Source organism: Neocloeon triangulifer, unplaced genomic scaffold (assembly GCF_031216515.1).
Source record: "Neocloeon triangulifer isolate White Clay Creek 2 clone unplaced genomic scaffold, ASM3121651v1 ptg000015l, whole genome shotgun sequence".
Lineage (NCBI taxonomy): Eukaryota > Metazoa > Arthropoda > Insecta > Ephemeroptera > Baetidae > Neocloeon > Neocloeon triangulifer.
Window position 1 is genome coordinate 474,606 of NW_026775557.1, and position 21,108 is coordinate 495,713.

Sequence of the window (21,108 nt, forward strand, 5' to 3'; positions counted from 1 at the left end):
AATATCCGCAACTAACGCGCAGCGCCCCGTTTCTTTCTCTCGATTTTTTCGCCATCTGAGCGGCATAAAGTCGGCTGTCGTCTAATTTACATAAAACTAAACCCCCAACAGAGCAGATTTCTTGTTTTATGGCCGGGGAAGCTCGCGCCGCGCTGGATTATCATGCTGTACACTCTCGCGTTCGACAATAAAGCAAAAGGCGTGGCCGCGCGCCTCGCATTATTTTCTGCTCAAACGACGCGCCGCCGCCGCCCTGGTTCAAAGGGTGCGAAAAGAGCAGTCATTAATAACATGACGCGCGTCTGCCTTTTTTATTCGCACATTCCCATGCAAACGTTACAAGGATAGTATCATGCTGAGGGGGTATTTTATGCATCACTCATTTACACTCACAATCAGTGATCAATCGGCATAATATTGAAAGCATAAAAGAAAAACGAAGTGCATTATTTTTACACTTCATTTTGTGAATCATCGCAATTTAGAAATTCTGTTATCTTACCTGGTAGGCTAAATTATTCTTAAATTTATAATATAAGCAGTATATGAAAAAAAAATTAAATTCTTGATTTTTACCTCATCAAATAAATAGCTCGACGAAATTCACAAGAGCTAAACCAGCAAAATGTGGATAACTATTTATAATTAACTAAGTATTACTAAATTTTATAGCAATAAATAATGAACACACAAATATAACATTATATTTTGCGCACAATATGTGATTAATTGTTTTAAATTATTTACGAATTTAATGGATATTTTTTGTCAATTATTATATTTTATTTAAAAATCTTTTTTACTTCATACCTGTTTTCTTAGAATGTTTATGCTATATTCAATATATGGCAATGAAATAAAATAATAATTAATAGATTATTCCCTTCCACAACATAATTCATCTATTATTTAACAATAATTTGACGATGTTTATTGTTCTTTACATAAATATCTTATGAATTCATTAGGAACAGCACTGCGTTGATTATTATTAGGTACTTCATAAAATTCTGTATTGATTTTGATATTGATGGCTAAGCGCTGAACTTTCAATTGTCTACAACTCTACATCTCATTCTTCATTTAAAAAATTATTGAATCTTTGTGTTTCAGGTGCACAATGCATGCGAATGTGAACATCGAAAGGAACTCCTGGCGGCTGCCCCCTGATGAAACGGTTCAAGTGGCAGATCCGCGGTCCAAGAAGGACGATGAGGTCAGTCAATATTTTGCGCTTTTCCTTCTTTTTCTTTTGTTTGGCCTCACAAAGTGCGAGGCCAACATATCAACCAAGTGACCCCTGATAACATTTGAGCCTAATGAAATTTAGGACGTTGATCACACGCTCACTGAATTTTACAAGACCTTTATTAAATTAATTGATTTTATTAATTAGTGCCTCTGACATTATATGGTCGACAGGTAATAAAAGTAGGCTGATAATTTTCAAAATGTCACAGTCCCCTCCCTAATTTTTATTACTTAAAACTGGCCATTCTTTTGAAAATAAGCATGTAACAAAGTTTTCTCTACAAAAATTTAAGAAACATTACGTATTGTTTAATTGGTGGAGATTTGAATTTAAATTCAGCTTTCCTCATTGGTTTTTGTAATAATCAACTCACAACACCCATCGAGGAAAAGCTGACTTTAAATTAAAATCACCATGAATCAATCCTCGATCATAAAATTCTATGATAAAAAAACTTAAATTGGGTTGACATTAAAAAAATACCCTGGAAATCCACCTAAGGTTAATTAATGAATATGAAATTTAATATTTGAACTTGGAAAAGTGGGTAGTGAGGAATGTAATTAATTTAATTAATTATTATATCTTGTAACTTGCTCTAGATGTAAATTTATTATTAATTTTTAAATTTGTTTCATTGGTTTAGCAATTTGTCAAAAGTAAAAACGACATATTATACATAACTGCTTTTATTAATTGATTTAATAGTATATTTAACAAGGCAGTTATGAAGTTCGTATAAACCAATTTTAATTTTAAACATCTTCCTTCTTTGAATATTTATTTTGTAAATTAAGTGCATAAGAACATAGCGTGCAAACCGTGGCTGTGTTTTTGTTTGTGTTGAGATTTTAAGTGGGTCGTTCGTCGTTCGAAACCAATCGTTAGGTCGATAAGCAGTCAATGCTTTAATTACTGGTGTGAGTGGAAGTATGGTGCGCCTAGCAGGCAGCGGAAGGGTCGAGATCACATTCGCGATAACCAAACTAACAAATGAGGGCCTATTTTGGGGCCAAGCCGGCTGCAGTTCCCACCCTCTTTAACCCCTATTAATCAAATCATGGATGTCTGGAAATTTTAGAAATTTACTTTTGAGTTCCACTGCTCTGAATTGATCAAAGTAATATTTATTATGTACCGTTACTTGACGATTTGAAAATGCAGAATGCAAAAATTACTTGCTGAAAATTTCTTTGAACAGAATAATAAAAAAAATCACATTTTTGCAATTTTGTCATATACATTATTTAAGATACAAAATTAATAGATTATCTGCCTTAAATATTTATACTTTCATGTGGTAAAGGATAGTTATGAAATTTTTACCACTCATTATTATTGAAAATTGTTAATATAATACGATGACGATTGAATGATATTGAAACATAGCTTACTGGCTTTGGCGCCTGCACACTGGTGAGCGCTGGTGCTCAAAAGTCTCGATAGGGTGGCGAAGAGGGTGCACAGCGTGTGTCGCCATCGCGGAGAAGAGCAGAACTTTTGCGGTGTGCATTAAAAAAGCCCCAGGAAATCAGAGCATCAAGATATAAGAAATTTAATATAAAAGTAACTGAACAGGCTTTATAGAAGTCCTGGATTCTTTAACAAAAATTTAAAATATGTTTCGCCTCAACCAAACATTTTTAATTATTCATGAATATATATTGTTCATAAAAAATTACTTACGTGGAAAGTAACAACTGGCTCAGAAACCTATAAATATTTTTATTTACATAAATTATTTACAATTTGCTTGTCATTGGCACTGACATTGCGGCAAGACCCGAATTGTGTGCCGCGATGGATTGGGTCGGTCTCTGCTTGGCTGCTGGCGGGTCTCGTTTCTCCGCAGGAAGGCCTTGGTCGGGCTGGCGGGTTAACGTGAATTAGGCCATAAATTGAGGGTGAGAGGTGTGCCCAGGAAGGAAGTTCAAAACCATCGCTCGCTCGCATGCCCTTTGCGTGAAAGTAATGGATTTACAAACTCCGCTAGCAGCTGCACTGCGACGCCGTGTGTCAGAGAGGGCACGAATAGAAAAAAAAATAATACAAAATAAATGCCTCCTTTGAACTCTCTCTATCTCGAACTAATGTACGTTTTCCTCGCAGCTATTTTTCTTGCATATGAATGACTCATTTCCTTTCTCTCAAAGAAAGGAAATTAGTGATGGCTCCAAATTTCCCTTGTCTTCTTGATGGCAATTAATATTTGAATTTCGTGACTCTACGTACTTTTATTTATTTTAGTTCCCATGATTTCAAGAAGTTTAGTTAATAATATTTACACGCCCTGTGACGCACTCGGAGACTAAATAATAATATACGCTAAGAGCATTATCTCATCAAAGCTTACCGCGGCTATTTGGCATTTCATGGCAGGCGAATTACAAAGATGGATTGAATGGGCCGAGATTTGCGTGCAACCGAAAGGTTGTTTACAGACCCAAATTGACTATAAATAACACTGCAAACAATATCTTTGAGGCCAATCTTGACACCTCTGTCGCCTTATTATGTGTATCGATAATTTCACAGGTGAAAATCGTGGATCAATTGGCCTTTGCACAACGGAAGGTTTAATAAAAATCTCACTCAATTAAAAATATGCAATATTATCAATTTCTGTACCATTATTGATTTTTGTGGTTCTTAGGGTTTTTAAATACAATAATTATTTCCCCACCTCCGGAAACCATTTAATTAATTAAACCACAAAAGTATTTAAAACGAGGAAAAGTTGTATTTTTTTACTCTTTTTTTTAAATTAAATTATTTGGACTCACCACAATAATAGGGAAAATTGTGGTAAAACATACAATTATAAAGCAGCACGCAGCCTGCAGTATATCCAATTGTTTTCCCAACCATGGTGCCGCACATTGCTATTGGTAAGTTGCATCTTCAATTAGATCAGTTTTTAAATAGAAAATATTCTACGGAAAATTCATAATTGATTTAGACTTCAGTAATCTTTGTTGAAAAATAGAATTACAATAATTAAAGTTTTGGCCACTTTCATAACGAAAAGTTTGCTCTGAAAGTACATTTATCTGTCCAAGTTTTGGCTTTGACACTTTTCGTGTCCGAGAGGTGCCTCGGTGTTATTCACTACCAACGTGAGTACTGGTCTATTATTTATTTATTATGATTGTGGACAAGCAAATAATGTTAAAATAGCATTCAAATAATTAAATCTTGATAAAATCCAGTTGGCTACTGGACTTCCACATAATCATAATCCATCGAACCATTGCACTCTTCTCTCTCTTGATCGCATTTAAATGAAGGGAAAATATTTCCAAATGATGAGGCAAATCTCAATGGCTTATCCTGGTTAATGTAATAATTGCAAAATTAATTATGTTGTTTTCAAATTATAATTTATAGCAATTCCATTATCTCTCACCATATTATACGAACATTTGACGGTGAAGTCACTACTGATTCTATTCTTAGACACTCCTTCATCAATCAGGGCTTTCACAGTATAAGCCACACTTCGGGAGACGATATGGTCTGTAAAAATTAAAATTAGTAATTGATTTATTTAAAATGTTGTACGCCAACTCATTTGATTGAACTATTTCTTTGTATTGCAAAAACTGGAAATAGTTTATCTGATTTGGTTTTGCCTAAACTTAATTAGCCATTTTTTTTAAATACAACCTTTGTAAGTTCCAACGACACCAATATGAATTGAAGGTTCCACGTCATTTTCTGAAAATGGGGCCACTTGGTCCCAACCCGCACCCTCAAAAACTCCGGTGCATCCTCCGACAACAAAACTGTAATGAGCGTGCATATTTTTATGGAGTATTCAGTGGAAAATAAATTATTACTTATAACCAAGATCGGAGCAGTTGTTCTTCATGTGATTCGTCTGCAGATCCTTTATAACTTTCTTGCAGTTTGCACTTTGGGGAATGCCACAGTACGGAGTCACTGTTGGGTGAAGGTACACGACGCTAGCCTTGCCGTTGTAAGGGTTAAGTGTTTTAGTTGGATTAGCAGCATTCCATTTGTCTCGCTTATAATGGAACAGTCCAAGGCAATTTTCAGCAGCAAAAGTTGCCACGACGAAAATCACTGTCATAAAAAAATGAGAAACAAAATAACTTTGTCGAGAAATATGACGCAAAGAATTTCTGATAATAAGAGCAAAAATTATCTTATCCAAGAAAATTATGAATTTTAATTTATAATTAATAGAGCCTCTGACTTACAAACAATGATCCGCATGATTATCAATCTGGGGGAAGAGAGAATTCAAGGCAGTAAATTTATATTGCAAATGAAAAAGAAGATGGTAAACTTTGCCCTGCTTTAATGATAAAAGCTTTTGCGCAAGAAGGAAAGACGACAAGATGATCATTAATTGTATCAATTGCGTCATGAGGAAATTACACTATTCTAGTTTTTATTGAATTAAAATTGAAAAACTGGCGGTGAAATATATAAAAAACGACCGAAACGATTATAGCGGGGAAAACAGAAAAAATATAATTTATATTTTAATTTATAATAAAATTAAGTCTCTATCAAGGAAAATAGATTGCAGAAAAAAAAATTGTAAAATTTTTTTTTCTCGTGCAACATAAATTTTTATTAAAATCTGTTACGCATTTGCTAGTTCAACACAACGAAGCTCAGTATAACTGATTGAAAAAGTAGACGTTGTTTCAAACTAACTGCGGATCTGGATAATCCATTGAGGAACCGCATTCTGTGTTCTTATGGCGGCACTCAAAATTAGGGAACTTTTCCCTGTAGACTGGTGTGTTAGTAAATCCCTCTGGATATTCCTGTTTTCAAAATATTTTCAATTAATTCATTAATTGACTAGGAATTTTATAACTCTCACCTTATTGTACACACACTTGACAGTGTAATCTCTGCTAATTATGTTCTTAGATATGCCTTCATTGATCAGGTCTATCACTCTGGAGGCCACGTGAGACGGCACTACGGTTGACCCTATTTTGCAAGAAATAAATTAGAAAAATCAAAACATATATTTTATTTTGTGCAAAAAAAAACCCATTAATAGAATTCAAATTTAAACATATTCTAAAGTCATAAGCTACATCTTGTAATTAAGGTATTTTACATTTATTTGAAAACTATACTGATCACCTCTAGCATGTTGAAATTCGCTTTGAAATTTGATATGAAAAGTAAATACCTGTATATTCCCCAACAACGCCAATGTGGAAAGATGGAGATGCCTCTGAAAATGGAGAAATTTTGTTCCAACCGTTGCCCTCAAAGATTCCAGTGCATCCACCAACAACAAAACTGAAAAAAAGATTGCACATTAATTTTAGCTCATTTTATTATGGTGTGTGTGTTTGCATACTTATAGCCAATATCACCGCAATCATTCTCCATGTGGACCTGCTGCAGTTGCCTCATAACGTTCCTGCAGTTTGGGAAACTGCTTGTTCCACAATAGTTGGTCACTGTGGGGTGTAGATAAACAACCTTGGCCTGGCCAGTGAAAGATGAAAGCGTTTTAGATGGTGCAACGGCATTCCATGAGCTCCGATCATACATGGAACTCAGACCAATGCAGTAATCCGTAGTGACAATTGCCGCAACAAGGATAACTAAAAAGGAGATTATTATTATTATTATTATTATTATTATCAAATGGTAAATAAAATAGTTACAAAATGAGAGCTAGTAAAGAAATGAATATTTTAAATTACTTACAGAGAATGAAGCGCATGGTTGAAGATCCTGTTGAGTAGTGGCGAGAGGCGTTAGAGGAAGAGAGGAACATGAAATACTTGATAGCCTTTGCCCTTTGTTGATAAATGGATTTAATATTTATGTTTGTCAAATATTCTTTCTCTGCATCTATATGTTTATTGCTTTTTCCTCTTTTATAAAACTTTTACTAACATATTAAATTTTGCATTACGACTCTATTCTGACAGTGATTGCCTTTTGGTACACAAATACGGCGAAATCCTTAATTATCTTAAGGACAAATAAGGATTCTCTTTAAATTGAAATGTGTGATTTGGCTTTAAGTGTGCAGGTATAAAATTTTCCCAGTCGAATTTCATATAAATATAATCGCAAGTGCAAGTGTGAAGCATATGGATGTGTATGAAATTGGAGTATGATCTTGAAAATTTTTATTTTTTAATTTCTGAATAGTGTGAAATTATATTTCTGATCAATAACTTTCTGATTAAAAAAAACTTTTCTAGTCAATCTAGAAGAGGTGGCAAATAAATTTCTTATAAACACTGATTCCTCGATTTGGTTTAATGTAACAATCTATTGGAATTTTAAAATGATAATTAATCAATTTTATTTACATATTCAATGTATTTTTATTGTAAGAAATTGTTTTTATATATATTCTCCCTTCACTTGTACTCAATGAATCAGATAAAAAAGCATTGAAAATATATACACTAAAATTAACTAATAAAAAGCAACCATTCATGAATAGTCTATATAATAGCATGCAATCAAAAGTAAAATATTGATCAATTTTTAGGATTTTTTGTAGTGGTCCTAAAATTGTCATAAATTATGAGCGGTGTAACTGCAGGCTTAGATGTTGTGGCCGCCGAATTCCTTATTATTCCAGCGATTGTGCTGGTTCTCGCAGAAACCGTGGGTCTAGGCGTCGTGGAGCCAGCCGCAGTCCCTATGACTGGCTGTTCAGGGAGCAAAAGATCATTGACATGCTCTTCATATTCCTTGAAACCTTGCAGAAAACTCTTGACCATCAATTTCCGAGCTGCGGACTGTTTAGGGGAAAAAATTAAATTTGCTCAAATGATCAATTTTGTGTGAGATTTGAACTAAAAGATAGAGGCATCGGTCCGTGCTCTTTTGACTTTCAACAAAATTAAAACTAGACATCAATTTTAGAAATAAATATTTTACCGATTTATGCTCAGTTATAGTGTAAGGTTTTTTCAGCTTGTTCCTTAGCAATGCCTCGCTTATCAAAGATCGCAGTGTCTGACTCATTTCAACAGGAACCGCAGTGTCTGAAGAGTACAAAATATTACAATTTGCCACACAACTAAACAAAATTAAAATCCGATCCAAAAAAATTATTTAGATTTTAAAAGTTTTATAATAATATTTAAAATACTTAATTAATTTCAGCATAGTTAATATGATATTTAAGAGCCCAAGTGGATATTTAATGCTCTCTTCTTAATTAAAACTATAAAATAATTTTTATTACTTTACCATACCTTGTTGGAAATTATTTTGCATTTCTTAATTTCTCAAAAACGTTTGTGAAAGTATATCAATTTTTTTTAACATTTCTTATTGTATGTAATTATTTATATCGTAAATTGCATTAGGTTTATTCGGTTTTATATTTATTTTAGAAGAGAATTTAATTAATTGATATAATAAAATTAAAACTGTTTCAGTGGTTTCATACATTAAATGTGCGATTAAGCTCATTACTTTGGTAATTCAACCTTGTTTACAATACTAATGGGGTTAAATTTTTTTTTCTTAGGTTCATTTTTTTAAACTAATTTTCATGTATTATACCGTCATAGTATCCAACGAGTGCCACGTGAATAGGAGAGCCCTTGTAATTCCACGAGATGGGCGCTTTGAAATCCCAGCCGGTGCCTTCGTAAACGCCGCCGCAGCATCCAATTAGGAAGCTGAAATCAATTATTTCCGCTCTGATAATGGCCCCCGATAAAAGTTAGCCGTAAAACCGAATCGTTATTGCGGCGATTGGCCATCAAAGTGCTGTGCATACTTGTATGGGATGTCGGTGAAATTGGATCCGAGCGCCATACTTTTGATCTGCAAATCCCTGACGATGCTCTTGCATTGCGAAGGGATTGCGCAAGGATCGGTGTTTGTCGTGTGGATTACGACGAGGGCAGCCGGACCGTCGAATCTCGGCAGCCGAGTGCTCGCCGTCCGCGCGCCCCAAGTGCGCCTGTTGAATATGCAAAGCACATGTGTGGGCCCTGATATCAATAGCAACAGACCTGCAACACAATTACTTCACTTTTGAGATGTATAACTATAAACAGTAGATTTCCACATTAATTATTTTTATAATCTTTGATAACTGTGGCACTGAAATTTAGCTTAAAATAACAGTTTAGTTTTTTTCTGTTTTGGAAACTATAACATAAATAATTTCCTAAAAATATTCCTTGATATTTTAAACATAAATTTATATTTTTATTGCTTATGTAATGATTTTTTTTCCAAATTTAAATAATTTTAATGGATTTTAGTGATTATAGTATAAAATAATTTTAATTTAAATTATGCTGTAAGTAATTAAATTTATAAATGTGCTCATCATGATTTATCACGTTTAATTTAATAATTTAAAAATAAACTTGTTTGGTTTGTGTATTTTGATTCTTTCTGTTCATTGTGTAGAAAATTATCAACAAAAATTACTATTTCCATCTTCTTAACCGTTAAGTATTGTTTTGCATTAAGACTTGGGTGAAAATGTGTAGCATTTTATTTTCATGGATTATTTATTTCACTCTGTATCAAACTGGGTGTTAGTACGGGTGTCTGCGTCACAGCATAAGCCCCCGGTGAAAAACAAACGATCAAATAAGCGCATTTGTCCTGTACTGTATACTCGGTTGTAAAACTCACCGAGCGCTATTTGAAGATTCATGGCGATGCAGCCGCTGGACCACTGGGGATTTTCTCACCGGTTCGCACAGCAGCACGTTTCACTGGCGTTTGTTTGTCCTGCAAGCGGCAGTCGCGATAACCCCATGGAACTCTGAACTTCGATATCTTATTTGGGCCGATCGACATCCAAAGAATGACAAATGCGACGAGCCTTGATGATGATGAGGTGGACCGTATCTCTTTTCCTCAACGTTTCCCCTCTTTTGGCACACACAGGGCCGCGCGATGTTCTCCAGATAAAGCACGAAATATGAATTACGGTATCATGAAGAAAAGTATAGTGTGTTTTAAATTGCACGCTCTGTGCAAGTGTTGGTCGGAGGTACTTTGTGCTCGTCGCTCCCATTGAAAAGCCTTTCAAATTTAGGTCAATGAGGCGCTTAATCGTTTCATGCGTGCGGAAAAGTAGCGCTTGTCGCTCAGCTAGGCTCCAATTTTATTCAATTTTCAGTGGTATTACCAGATTGCCATATTATTATTTTTACAGGTTAAAAACTTTCCACAAAATGAATCAAATCGCTGATTCTAAATTTAATAAGATTTTGTTATTAATAAAATTGAAATTATTCTATTTTATGCCAGTTAGTATTTAAATCGTAGCTCTACAAACCGTTTTCATTGCTTTCTATAACAGAAAAATTATTGCGGAGGAAGCGAAATTTGATTTGTTATCAACAATAAGAATGTTCTTTATAAAATTGCTTAAAATCTGTCAAAAGTTTCCGATTATTTGGAATAATCACGAGTCTCTAAATAATTTTGATTTTCATTTATTCATGACAAAATCTCTATCCAGATTTACATAAAATTGTGTTCGATATCTAGAGAATGGGGGAGAGGAGTTCAAAAATTATTAAATCTTATTGCTGAAAACTATTTAAATAGTTATATAGTTGGCAAATTTATTTAATAAATTTTCATAATTTCACTCACCAAAAACTTACCTTTTTTAAATTTCAAAATTTCAATTTAAATTTTAAAGATAGGCTTTTAGTAGCGTTAATTTCCCTTTCATTGCAGCTGCTATTTGCGAATTCCGTTTGTGATGCAGTCGGCGGAAAGCGGCGTACGCGCCCAAAAAGACGAAACTGGCTCTGCGCAGACACATATATAGATAACCAGGCGTAACATTCGTTGCACACACGAACACCCGCCGCTTCATTTCCACCTTAACGCGTTCAATCTGCGCGCCCTAATAAAAGAGAAAAAAAGAGTCTTGCACAGCAGGCGCCGGCAATTAAACGCCGCCGTACATTTTCTGCCAAAGCCGTGAGAGGAATCGATTCCAGAATGGCGAGAGGCCGTAAAGTAAAACAACGGTGGCGACCGGCGTATAATTTGCATAAATTTATCCAGATACGCAAATTGAATAAATAAAGTTTGTCACCCAGGCAGACGATGACAAATGGATATACGCGTCGCTGAATTTTTTTACTGCCTGCCTTCCGAAATGAGATATTTTATAGCACGTGTGTGTTTGTTTATGTTTGTTTGTTTGCCGGCTTGGGACTTTTTTTTCTTACAAAGGAGAGAATTGCAACCCCTTTGGCGGATAAAAGTTTTCGCAGTCGCAACCAGCAAAAGGCAAAGCATCCGTTTCTTTCCATGAGCTTAAAATTTAGAAATAATTATATACTGTATCAAAAATATTAAAAATGTAAATTTAAGTCGAATTAATGCTGCCGCTCATTTTTAATTACATGCATTGCCATTGCACGCGATAATTATTAATGTTTGGTGCCAAACGTTTTAATCTTCTAAAAAAAAAAATATTTATATTTTGTAACAACATTAATTATTTTCTATATTAATATAAATGCTTATAATTTGAAATTTATAATTTATTTAAAATATTCAAAATTGATGAAAGTAATTCAATCTCACTGAATTGCGTCACGACTGGAGTATTTCTTCCTTTTTCATTCTTTTGGTGCAAGGCCCTCATACAAGAAAAATATCCTTTTCCGCCGCCAAGGGAAGACAAGCGTATCATCGTTCTTGTTTCTTTGGTCCAATATTGAAAAAGTTTAAAGAGAATACACACTAACTTGCCACTGTTGCCGCCGACGCGTCGCTCCCTTTTCTTTCTTATTTATATTGTCCAAAAAATTCTGTGGCATCGTTCCACAAGAAGAAATTCTCGCCGGAATAACAAAGAGCCGCGACCACACACAATAAATATTTATCACCGCAGCCTTTCTTTTTTCCCGTACACTACATAGAAAACTAATTCAAACGCGGCCAATGCTTTGAGATGGAAAAAGAACTACACACTGCGCTTAATAAAATAAATCCAAGCAGATATTTTACTTCGGGGCCGCGTGCTTTGTGTTCGCCCTTTGCTAATGCAAGAAATTTTGGCCCTTGTTCATAAAAGCGCCGGGGAAATAGCGCAGCTGTAAAGAAAAGGAAATTGCGACTCATAAATATGATGGAGATTGTAAGACTTTATTCCATTCTTTGTTCTCCAGCTTGCTTTTGTTTTAAGGATCTCAATTATTATTAATCTTGCTAGATATTTCTGTTCGTCCTATATTATTAATGGAATTTTGCAAGACGGTTTTCTTTCTCATTTATGCCAACAGTGCTCTGATTAAATGAAAAACAAAATTTCAAAATCACGATCTCTCAGTTATTGTTAATTACTCTTCTCGGTCAATACAAAATATTATTTATTGAAATATGACAATCTGAGTAGTTAGGCTTGACAACTAGTAGATTTCTGCTATGTAATATGCTTGACATTGAAAAACATGACTCGGCTGGTTTGATAAAAACTTTTAAAATTTTTTTAATAATTTAAAATAAGTAACACAATTTAATTTTACTTAAAATTTTGTACAAATTTTTTATTATGAATTTTTTATTTAAATAAACAAATATTTCTTATAATATAAACTATTTGTTGAAAGATTTAATAAATAAGCACAAACTTAATAATTGTTATGACTCAAAATTCAAACTACACTTTTGTTTTAAGAGTTTAAAAAAAGGAATATGTATAAATATGTATATAATATCATTGCTAATGTAACTTTAATATTATTTTGGAAACATTATTAACTGAAGTTCTCGTCCTGAGCTAGTTGAAATAATCAATTAATCATTGATAGGAAAAGATATTTGCTTTAATAAAAGCTAATTGACATAGATGAAATTTGCAATGATGAAATGAAGAAAGCTTCGCCAATTTTTTAAGTTATTAGGGGTGGACATTTTAAATTGAATTTTTTTTACATGAATATAATTTATTTTGATTGGATTAAACATCTTTTTATTATTATATTCTCTTTCAAACAGCAAGCGAAATTGATTTGACATTGAACGTGTAGAGAATGACAGCGGTGATTGGTAATTTCAGCGAGCAATTTGTCGCGATCATGACACACGTCATAAATATTCTATCGTGGCCTAGTTAGTGTCTGTCGTCGGTTGAACTCAAAAGGAGCCGATTTAAAATTCATGAAGCGCCTCTGCAGCTGGGGCGGCTGACGAGCAAGTTATTGGCATAATTAAGGGCTGCTGCCGCCGGAGAAAGCACAAGTGAATGTGTGACGTGCAGCAATCGAAGAAGAAGAAGTATTTAGGCAGCGAGAGCAATTGCGGTGCAGTTTCCGGCCCGTCGCTCTCTGCATCCAGAGGAGCAATCGATCCGACTGCACATTAGTACAATAGACATGCTCACGTGTGACGGAACTACCCTCGGTCAGGCGCAATTAAAACTTCACCCCGTAGCGAATTAGCATCGGCGGCCGCACCACCCAGTGCAGGCAATTATTTCACAGATAATTGCTCCGACACTGCAGCCGCCGTCTTGTCCTAGATTCGCGCAAAATGGCAATTGCAAATGTCATGAGAAGGCTAGACTAGATTAAAAAAAAAGCGCACAGTTAATTAGTTTGACATTAAAGAATTTACAAGGCTACAGAAATGATTGGAACAAAAGTATTTTAATTTGTAAATAATGATCCAAGAATAGTTCTTCATCTCAATATTGAAATACCGTGAAATACAAAAAGCATGAATAAATATAGAAATTGAAATAATTAAACATAAAACAAAAATAAACTATACATTAGTAGTGCACTAAATAAAATTTAAAAAAATGTATAAAAAAAATTTAAATTATCAAAATTATGTGTTCTTATTTTTTATTTTTTTTTTTAAAGAAGCTAAATATTCAATTTAATAAATGTAATAATTATTATTTATTTTTATTTTTTCTTAATTTTTTCAGTTTAGACTTGACAGATGCACATTTTTTCGCAGAGTAATTAGTTAAAAAATAGTTTAAAAAATACTGTCAAATAAAATAAAAAAATACAAATTAAATGCTTTTAAACGAGTGCAAATGGTGTGAAGAAATAGTTTATATCATAATTTACAATATTCTTCCCATTTCCCCTGCAAAATAATCAAAATAGAAAAGAAAGTATTCCACGTCAAGCAAGTTGCCTACTTTCGCATTTGGCAGGCGCTCGCTGCTGCATTATCTTCCGAAAACTTGGTCACGCTCGATTATTTATTCAAGCGCAATCCGCAATTTCGTCCCCCGGCTCAAATTTGCGGGAGGAGTTAAAAAAAACATCTCTGCTAAAAATACATTTGTACGCAGAAGGGGAGAAAAATAAAGAGTTTAAACGGCCCCTGGAGACTTCATCCGCAAAACGGTTTCCCTTCTTCGCGAGCGAAAACAGAATTAATAGCGGAGAGGCTGTGCTTTGATGAGGACTGGAATTTCCCATGCAAATCCTCCGTATCAGGGAGTAACACCTGTAGTCGGTATCAGAGGCGAACAAGTTCATTTGGCCTGTGTGTTGTTGAATCAATACTGCGTGACGTCACGCCGAGTGGAGCGAGTGAGAGAGAGGGATTTTTGCTCATTCCGGCACCGCGTCCCCGAGAATAATATAAAGTCTGAGCTTTCTTTCTCCGAGAAAAAAATGGAGTAATTTTGCCGTTCTTCCCCTCGGCAGCGACTCTTGGCGAACCCATTCATTATTATACGCGAAATTACATGCGCGCAGGAAATATAAAGCAGGCAGGTCTTTTCGTCAAAAGCGGCCGTGGTCTCGCGGAAGAAAGTAATAATAAAGAATAAGAAATCCAACCAACGAGGAAAGAAAAAAATAAGATTATTTTAGTTTGTTTGTTTTTGGAGGTGATTTTCAAGGGCGGCGCGTGATTGATGCCTAATAAAAGTGCGCGTCATTGTTGCCAACTCTCTATGCAAATTGGACCGATGGGAGATGGCGAGATAATTAAAGCGGTCCAAACGAAAACGTGATCAATATTCGTTCCGGATTAGGTTAGAATTCGGAAATTGGTTTGCAAATTGATTAAGATTCACTTACAGATAATCATTTAATTAAATCTGAACTCTTTTTTGACAAATTTGAAATATATATATTGTAATAAAAACATTTCAATTACAAATTTGAGGGATGAAGGAAACTAAACCGATTTAAGCGCAATTAATAATTGAGATTATAATGCTGGCTTCACTTCAAAGATTTAAAATCCAATATTAAAGAAGTATAATAAAAAAATAATTTTCTTTTCCTAACAATTACATAAGAATTACATAAAAATATATGAGTATTTTAAGAACATGCTGATTAGCATTGTAAACTTTCAACTAATCTTGAAATTAATCTGTGACATTTTTGGCAACCATGTTCCCAATTTGAATGTCAAGAGGGTAATTAATGCGTTGAAGCTGTGCCGTGGCATTTCCGGGCTCCTCGGATAATTTATTCATCTCTTTCAGGTGATAGATTAAAATGCAATAAAAGTGTGTTTTCTCTGGAGAGATTTATGCGGTGAGGCCTAAGCGGGTGACGAGAGCGGCCTATAATTACGGGCGGGGTGCTCGGCCGCAATCTGGATGCGCGCGGCTGCGGTGCGGGTCAGGCGATGTGCAACACGTTGCACGTCCGTCGGTTAGCACGCGTGCATTAAAAATACATCGGGCCCACCGCGCACTCATTACGCCCGAGCGGAATGTAAATTTGCACGTTCTATAAATCTGTCAGCTAGCGCGGAGCAATTAACATGGTAATTCGCAGGCAATAGCGGGTTATAAAAAAACTAGGACCACGTGTATTGCAACTCTTATATGTACGGCTCAGGGACATGGATTATAAATTACAAAGCCAGCTAAATAAAATAAAACAGACTGAATTTGTTAAAAATAATAAATGTGCTTGAAAATTTTTGTGTAAATCAATACAAATAATTTTAAAATCAACTTTTAAACAAACAGTTCATTTATGATCGTGATAAATAAAATAATTAAAATAAGTCTAAAGCTGATTTGAAGAGAAAAATAATTAATAATCTTCTTAATCCCTCACTTGTTTTTCTTCAAAAACGACAAAGACTTCTCAGCTGCTTCTCAGGAACCGATCTTGGCTTTTTGAGCCCATATAATGTTGTACTATTTTTCTTCCCAAAAGTAAAAAAAAAAATTATTTTGTAAAATTTGTATAGTTATAAAAACACCACTTCACCGGGCATTGTATATCCTAATTAATTATTCCTTTTGAAAATTTTCATTTTATTTACTCTTATTTTACTTCATTAGTCGATGTGAATGTTTACCAATAAGAATCTCATTTTCCATACTCTTCCTAGTTTACAATTTGCGCTTTTGATCTCATTTAAAATCTCAAGATCTTAAGATTTTATTTTTTTAAATAGGCCATTGTGAATGACAGACTAAAGTAGATCAGCCGGTGAAAATTTAACGCGGATTTAATATTCACGAAATGTATCGAGCGGTGGCGAGGAGCGTGTATTTACAATTTACATGCAATAAGCGGCACACGCTGTGTGTAACTTATATTGGGACGTGGCGCACAGTCAGCCCGGCCGACTCTTGATCTGCATACAAAATTTGTGGCGAAAATAAATACACACACACGCATGCGAGAGAGAAATATGCAGAGACACACAAGCCTTTTGCAGCAGCGAGGCGAGAGTGAATTGATAAAGCCGAGGTGGGAGCTGCGGCGGCGGCGGGATATTGAATTGTAAGCTCACTCTCGCCTCGCGAAACAAAATATGTGTGTATGTCAGAGCAGAGCTCATGCATTCATGCATCTCGTGTGTTGAAAAGCAATCGAGCTGCATGCATAAAACTGCTTCCACACACAAGTGTTTAGTGAAAAGCTACCCGGTTTGTAAACGGCTCATGCAATTCATGCAAAATTTTCAGTGTCGCAGAAAAAGTGCAAGGCTCAAACGAAGAGAAATTAACAGGAACAGTTTTTTAAATTAAAGTTAATTCTAATATTTGTTGCAGCAGCTTTTTGTAAAAGAATATTCTTATCAATTATTTTATTATATTTTCTCTGTAAATTGATGTTTAAAACATTATTATGGGAATTTAATTTTTTTAATTTGTTTGTAACATTGCAAATTTTATTAAAATGGAAAAAGAACGAAGATTAAAAAAAAAAACGTAAAACAAAATTACAATTGTATATTATTATAAAAGTTAAAATATATACAACTAGAAAGTCGGTACAATAGTTCTAAAAGAATATAACTGGATATAAATGGATTGGAACCTTCACCGTGAAAGAGAAATTATTTTGTGTGATTTATTATTGAATTAAGGTCTTAAAGCTGAAATAACGCCAGCAGAATTTAATTCATAGCACAAAGCTACGATTTTCTAAACAGTGGTGTTTTGTTATTACGGTTATTACAATAAAAATCAACCTAGATTCAAAGCGCTTCTGGCGACCCTTCCCAGTACTTGACAAGTGAATCTGGACAGTTCGGATCGAGTTAGAAATATTATTTCGTGCAAAAATACAGCGGAGCGAGATAATGCAACTTGCAACTCGCGAGTCCGTCCTTTGTGTTTGTGAGCACATTACTCTCTTGGCTGCTTGAAGGCGCCAACGAATAACTGCAAGACCGTCAAACTTTTGCCCTTTCGAATGCAAATCTCAAGAAACCACTCTTGCACCACACGTATGTCAAGACCGTCTGTAAACACCACATCCTCCGACGTATACGCGATGAGGAAGCTGGAAACTTCTGGTTCAAGGTGCATCTATCTTGAATTCATGCGATTTTACCAAAGGCAACGTGCGCCGCAGTTTGCAAATATTTGCTTTGAAAAGTTTGCGCGGTGCTTGATTTGAAAAGAGACTGGAGCGTATGTGGAAGCGGCGTAATCAAAGGGAAATATTGGCCGTGAATCAATTTGCCACTTTCCATATACTGACTTTAGCATATGGATGAAAATTCAATATGCAGGTAGAGTTTTGCCTTGATAACAAAAAAAGTAAATTATCAGTTAATCAAAAATATTTGTTAAAAATAAAATTTAATTTTGTTTTTTTGTGACAGAATTTAGCTTTTAAGATTAGATCGTATTTATTTTATTTATTGTATCTTTTGGAACTCACAGCTTTCAGCAAAAATGAATATATTGAAAAAGTTAATAAATGCTTTCAAATAAAACTAAATTTTGTTTAATTTTTGTTGAAATTACAGAAACTTAGTCACTTTATTATCTAGTTTTGGAACAAAATAGTCGATTTTTGAAAATTAGGATTATTTGAAATAAAATATAATAAATCTATTTTTAACCCATTCTTATACCAATAGTTTATCATCAAATTTCAATCTTTTCTTTTCATTTGCTAACCATAAACTATTAATTATCACTTTGTTATGTTATTATGAGTGATACAGCCGAATAATGTGTTAAAACCACGTTGATGCATTATTAATTATTGGTTGATTAAAACATTTTGAATATATTTCGCCAATAATAATCAACTAAAAATCTTCATATAAAAATACAAATTGTAGGGGAGTGAAACTTGAATGGAGATCTCGTGGAAACCCCTTTCGGGAATTGTGCAGTTTTTTCGAGATCGGGGATCGAGGGACGGAACCGTGGGTTGTCGGCCAGGTGCGTCGGCGGCGATAAGCGGGCCAAATTAAGGGTGATCGGAGGTGACGTCAGCCGGTGGCATGCGGCGGCGGCGGCGGCAGGTTTGGTCGGGACGGTGCCTGCGCTGCTCTGGGGTTGCCATGGAAACCCTGGTGTGCCCAGGCCGGCTCTCTGGAGCGCGCGAGCAGTGTGTCGAGAGAAAGGGTAGAGGTGCACACGGCCAGCTCGAGCAGCGCCACACACAGTCAGTCAGTAAAGCCATCCGGCCGGGACACTTTCTACCCTTCTTCGTGAGCAGCCATGCAGGCCAGCACCAGCGGCGGCAACAACCGGGGCGGCGACGTCGAGGGCAAGAACGGCGACGAGGACGAAGAGGTAAGAATTTGATAATATAATTGCTCCCGGGGGATTATTTTCGGCGCACTGGGCGCTCTCTGGAATATGGCGGTTGCCGTTCACGTCTCATCCGGGATCATCATTTTTCGATACATTCATTTGATGATTTTTAAATCTAAAGACTGAAAACCTGTTGTTAAGTATGACTTTTTAAGTTGATATCAATCGAACCTTGATCATTAAATTGTGTGCATAACAAAATTTTTTAAGTTGTTTTATTTAAATAGTCAAAATATTAAATTCCTTTAAATAACTGATACACATTTTATATACGCATTTGTTCATGGTTTCTCATCGTTTTTCTTTGTTACAATAAATTCACTTTTCTCCCTTATTTTCAATTTTGCAATTACGATTAAAATACTCAATCAACCATTTTTTTTTAAATATTTAATGTGAAAACATTTTGTGAATGTTTAAATATTATTACTGTTTACGAAGTTGCAAATAATTATTATAGAGCTAAAATTCATATATTTAGCACAAAATATGATTTAATATGATTGAGAAAAGAAAATTAATGTTAATGTTATTGTGAATACATAATTGAATTTGTGTCATGTTTCTGATTATACAAAAGAATTAATAAAACAAAGCTCAAGTTCCAGGCCAGGACAATGCACATGCACAATTCTTTTTAAATGAAATTACATGACATAATTGTTGGCTTATAGCATAATTTATAACTTTTGTGTTTTAGTTTATAAAAAACCAACATAAAATAAAGTAAATAAATTTATCTTGACTGCTAACAAATACAGACATATAGTTGTTTATTAAATAAATTTATATAATTGTTAAATATATAAAATAAAAATAAAATGAAATTGCCTATTTCGTTTTAAAATATAAATTTGTTTGCAAATATTTTTTTATTAAAATTCATTACAGTTTAAATTAAAAAACAGTTATTGCTGTTCAAAAACCAACCAGAGCCAAATGAAAAGTTTTTTTTATTTGTTGTTATGAAAAATGCTTTTGTTCCACTCATTTTATATAAAACATTCATCGTTCCTAAGTTCAGTAAGATATTGGAAGGTATTTAAATTATCAAGAATGCACACATCTGTAGGTTATAAATATTCAAGGGATTTAATAAAATATTTTTGAATTTCTCTCCATTATGTGAATTTACCAATATTGAAAGTGATTGAAATAAAATATGCATTTTTTTATATTAATAATGCTATTAATGTAACTTATCTTTGTAGCAACATAATAAAATAATACAAGTTTGTTTTTTCCAACGACCTTTGGGGTACACGCATTTGATAGAATAATTAAAACAGTTCATTTAGAAAATAACACGTTATTATAATTACAAGGCTTGTATGTAAGAAAATCCCTCATTTTGTCACGTTAGAAAAGACCTTTACATTCATGTTTGTTGTGAAAAAGCAAAGTTTTCTATTAAAGCTGCTTTTGTTCATTACAATAATTAGCACCATAGCGCTCTACACCGTGATGGAAAATTGCACTTGTATGGAAAACTGATAGTAAGAGGCTTGCTGATGTTTTTGAACCAGAGCCAAGAGCAAGCACAGCATCACAAACGTTTCTAAAAATATGAAATCATGACTTTTATTCAAACACGTACACAGTCAACCCCCGCAGCAGTAGCGGCGGTCGCGCTTGTTTTCGCGCAGAAAGCATCGATTTTCACTAAATCTGATAATCGCCCAACTTTTGCCGCGCGCAGGTGAGTTTTTCTACACTCGGCACTCACTCTCCAGACCAAGATGTGCCGGCGATAAATTAGAAAACTTTTGCGCCGACCGAATTGTTAATAATCCACTCGATCGCACACTTTATTTTTCTCTCGGAGCCTAATTGCGTGTGCGAGTGCCGTAATTTTTATTAA

At 34.5% G+C, this 21,108-nt stretch overlaps 3 protein-coding genes across 10 annotated transcripts in view; 1 reads left to right on the forward strand and 2 right to left on the reverse strand.

Annotated features, from left to right (window-relative positions):
• LOC132202699 (inactive dipeptidyl peptidase 10) overlaps nucleotides 1-21,108 on the forward strand; it is a 69,649-nt gene that overhangs the window by 15,604 nt on the left and 32,937 nt on the right. For 7 of the 8 annotated variants that reach the window (XM_059629781.1, XM_059629787.1, XM_059629782.1 and 4 more), the window contains exon 2: nucleotides 1,114-1,216. In XM_059629781.1, coding sequence (XP_059485764.1) covers nucleotides 1,121-1,216 — 96 coding nt within the window. In that variant the 5' untranslated portion in view covers nucleotides 1,114-1,120. Of the gene's footprint in view, nucleotides 1-1,113; nucleotides 1,217-19,053; nucleotides 19,227-21,108 lie in introns of those variants that run through there. The other variant, XM_059629785.1, reaches the window with a different exon arrangement.
• LOC132202703 (peptidoglycan-recognition protein SC2-like) lies at nucleotides 4,374-5,592 on the reverse strand. Its single transcript, XM_059629792.1, has 5 exons — nucleotides 5,476-5,592; nucleotides 5,092-5,338; nucleotides 4,919-5,037; nucleotides 4,659-4,768; nucleotides 4,374-4,582 (listed from the first exon to the last, which is right to left on the reverse strand). The coding sequence occupies exons 1-5, from the start codon at nucleotides 5,489-5,491 to the stop codon at nucleotides 4,466-4,468; spliced, it is 609 nt and encodes a 202-aa protein (XP_059485775.1). The 5' UTR covers nucleotides 5,492-5,592; the 3' UTR covers nucleotides 4,374-4,465.
• Nucleotides 7,582-10,065, reverse strand: LOC132202702 (peptidoglycan-recognition protein SB2-like). The gene is made up of 5 exons (XM_059629790.1): nucleotides 9,890-10,065; nucleotides 9,015-9,252; nucleotides 8,795-8,913; nucleotides 8,162-8,268; nucleotides 7,582-8,019 (listed from the first exon to the last, which is right to left on the reverse strand). Exons 1-5 carry the CDS (start codon nucleotides 9,909-9,911, stop codon nucleotides 7,756-7,758), a joined length of 750 nt encoding a protein of 249 aa, XP_059485773.1. The 5' UTR covers nucleotides 9,912-10,065; the 3' UTR covers nucleotides 7,582-7,755.

Bases quoted from the DNA above. Each gene is read 5' to 3' on its own strand.
- LOC132202703 (XM_059629792.1), bottom strand. The intron at 4,769-4,918 runs GTTGTATTTAAA...TAATTTTTACAG, and splicing joins TGTCGTTGGAACTTACAAAG to ACCATATCGTCTCCCGAAGT. The intron at 4,583-4,658 runs GTGAGAGATAAT...TACATTAACCAG, and splicing joins TCAAATGTTCGTATAATATG to GATAAGCCATTGAGATTTGC.
- LOC132202702 (XM_059629790.1), bottom strand. From the start codon at position 9,911: ATGAATCTTCAAATAGCGCTCG. The intron at 9,253-9,889 runs GTGAGTTTTACA...ATTGTGTTGCAG, and splicing joins GAATCTTCAAATAGCGCTCG to GTCTGTTGCTATTGATATCA. The intron at 8,020-8,161 runs GTAAAATATTTA...TCCCCTAAACAG, and splicing joins CTATAACTGAGCATAAATCG to TCCGCAGCTCGGAAATTGAT.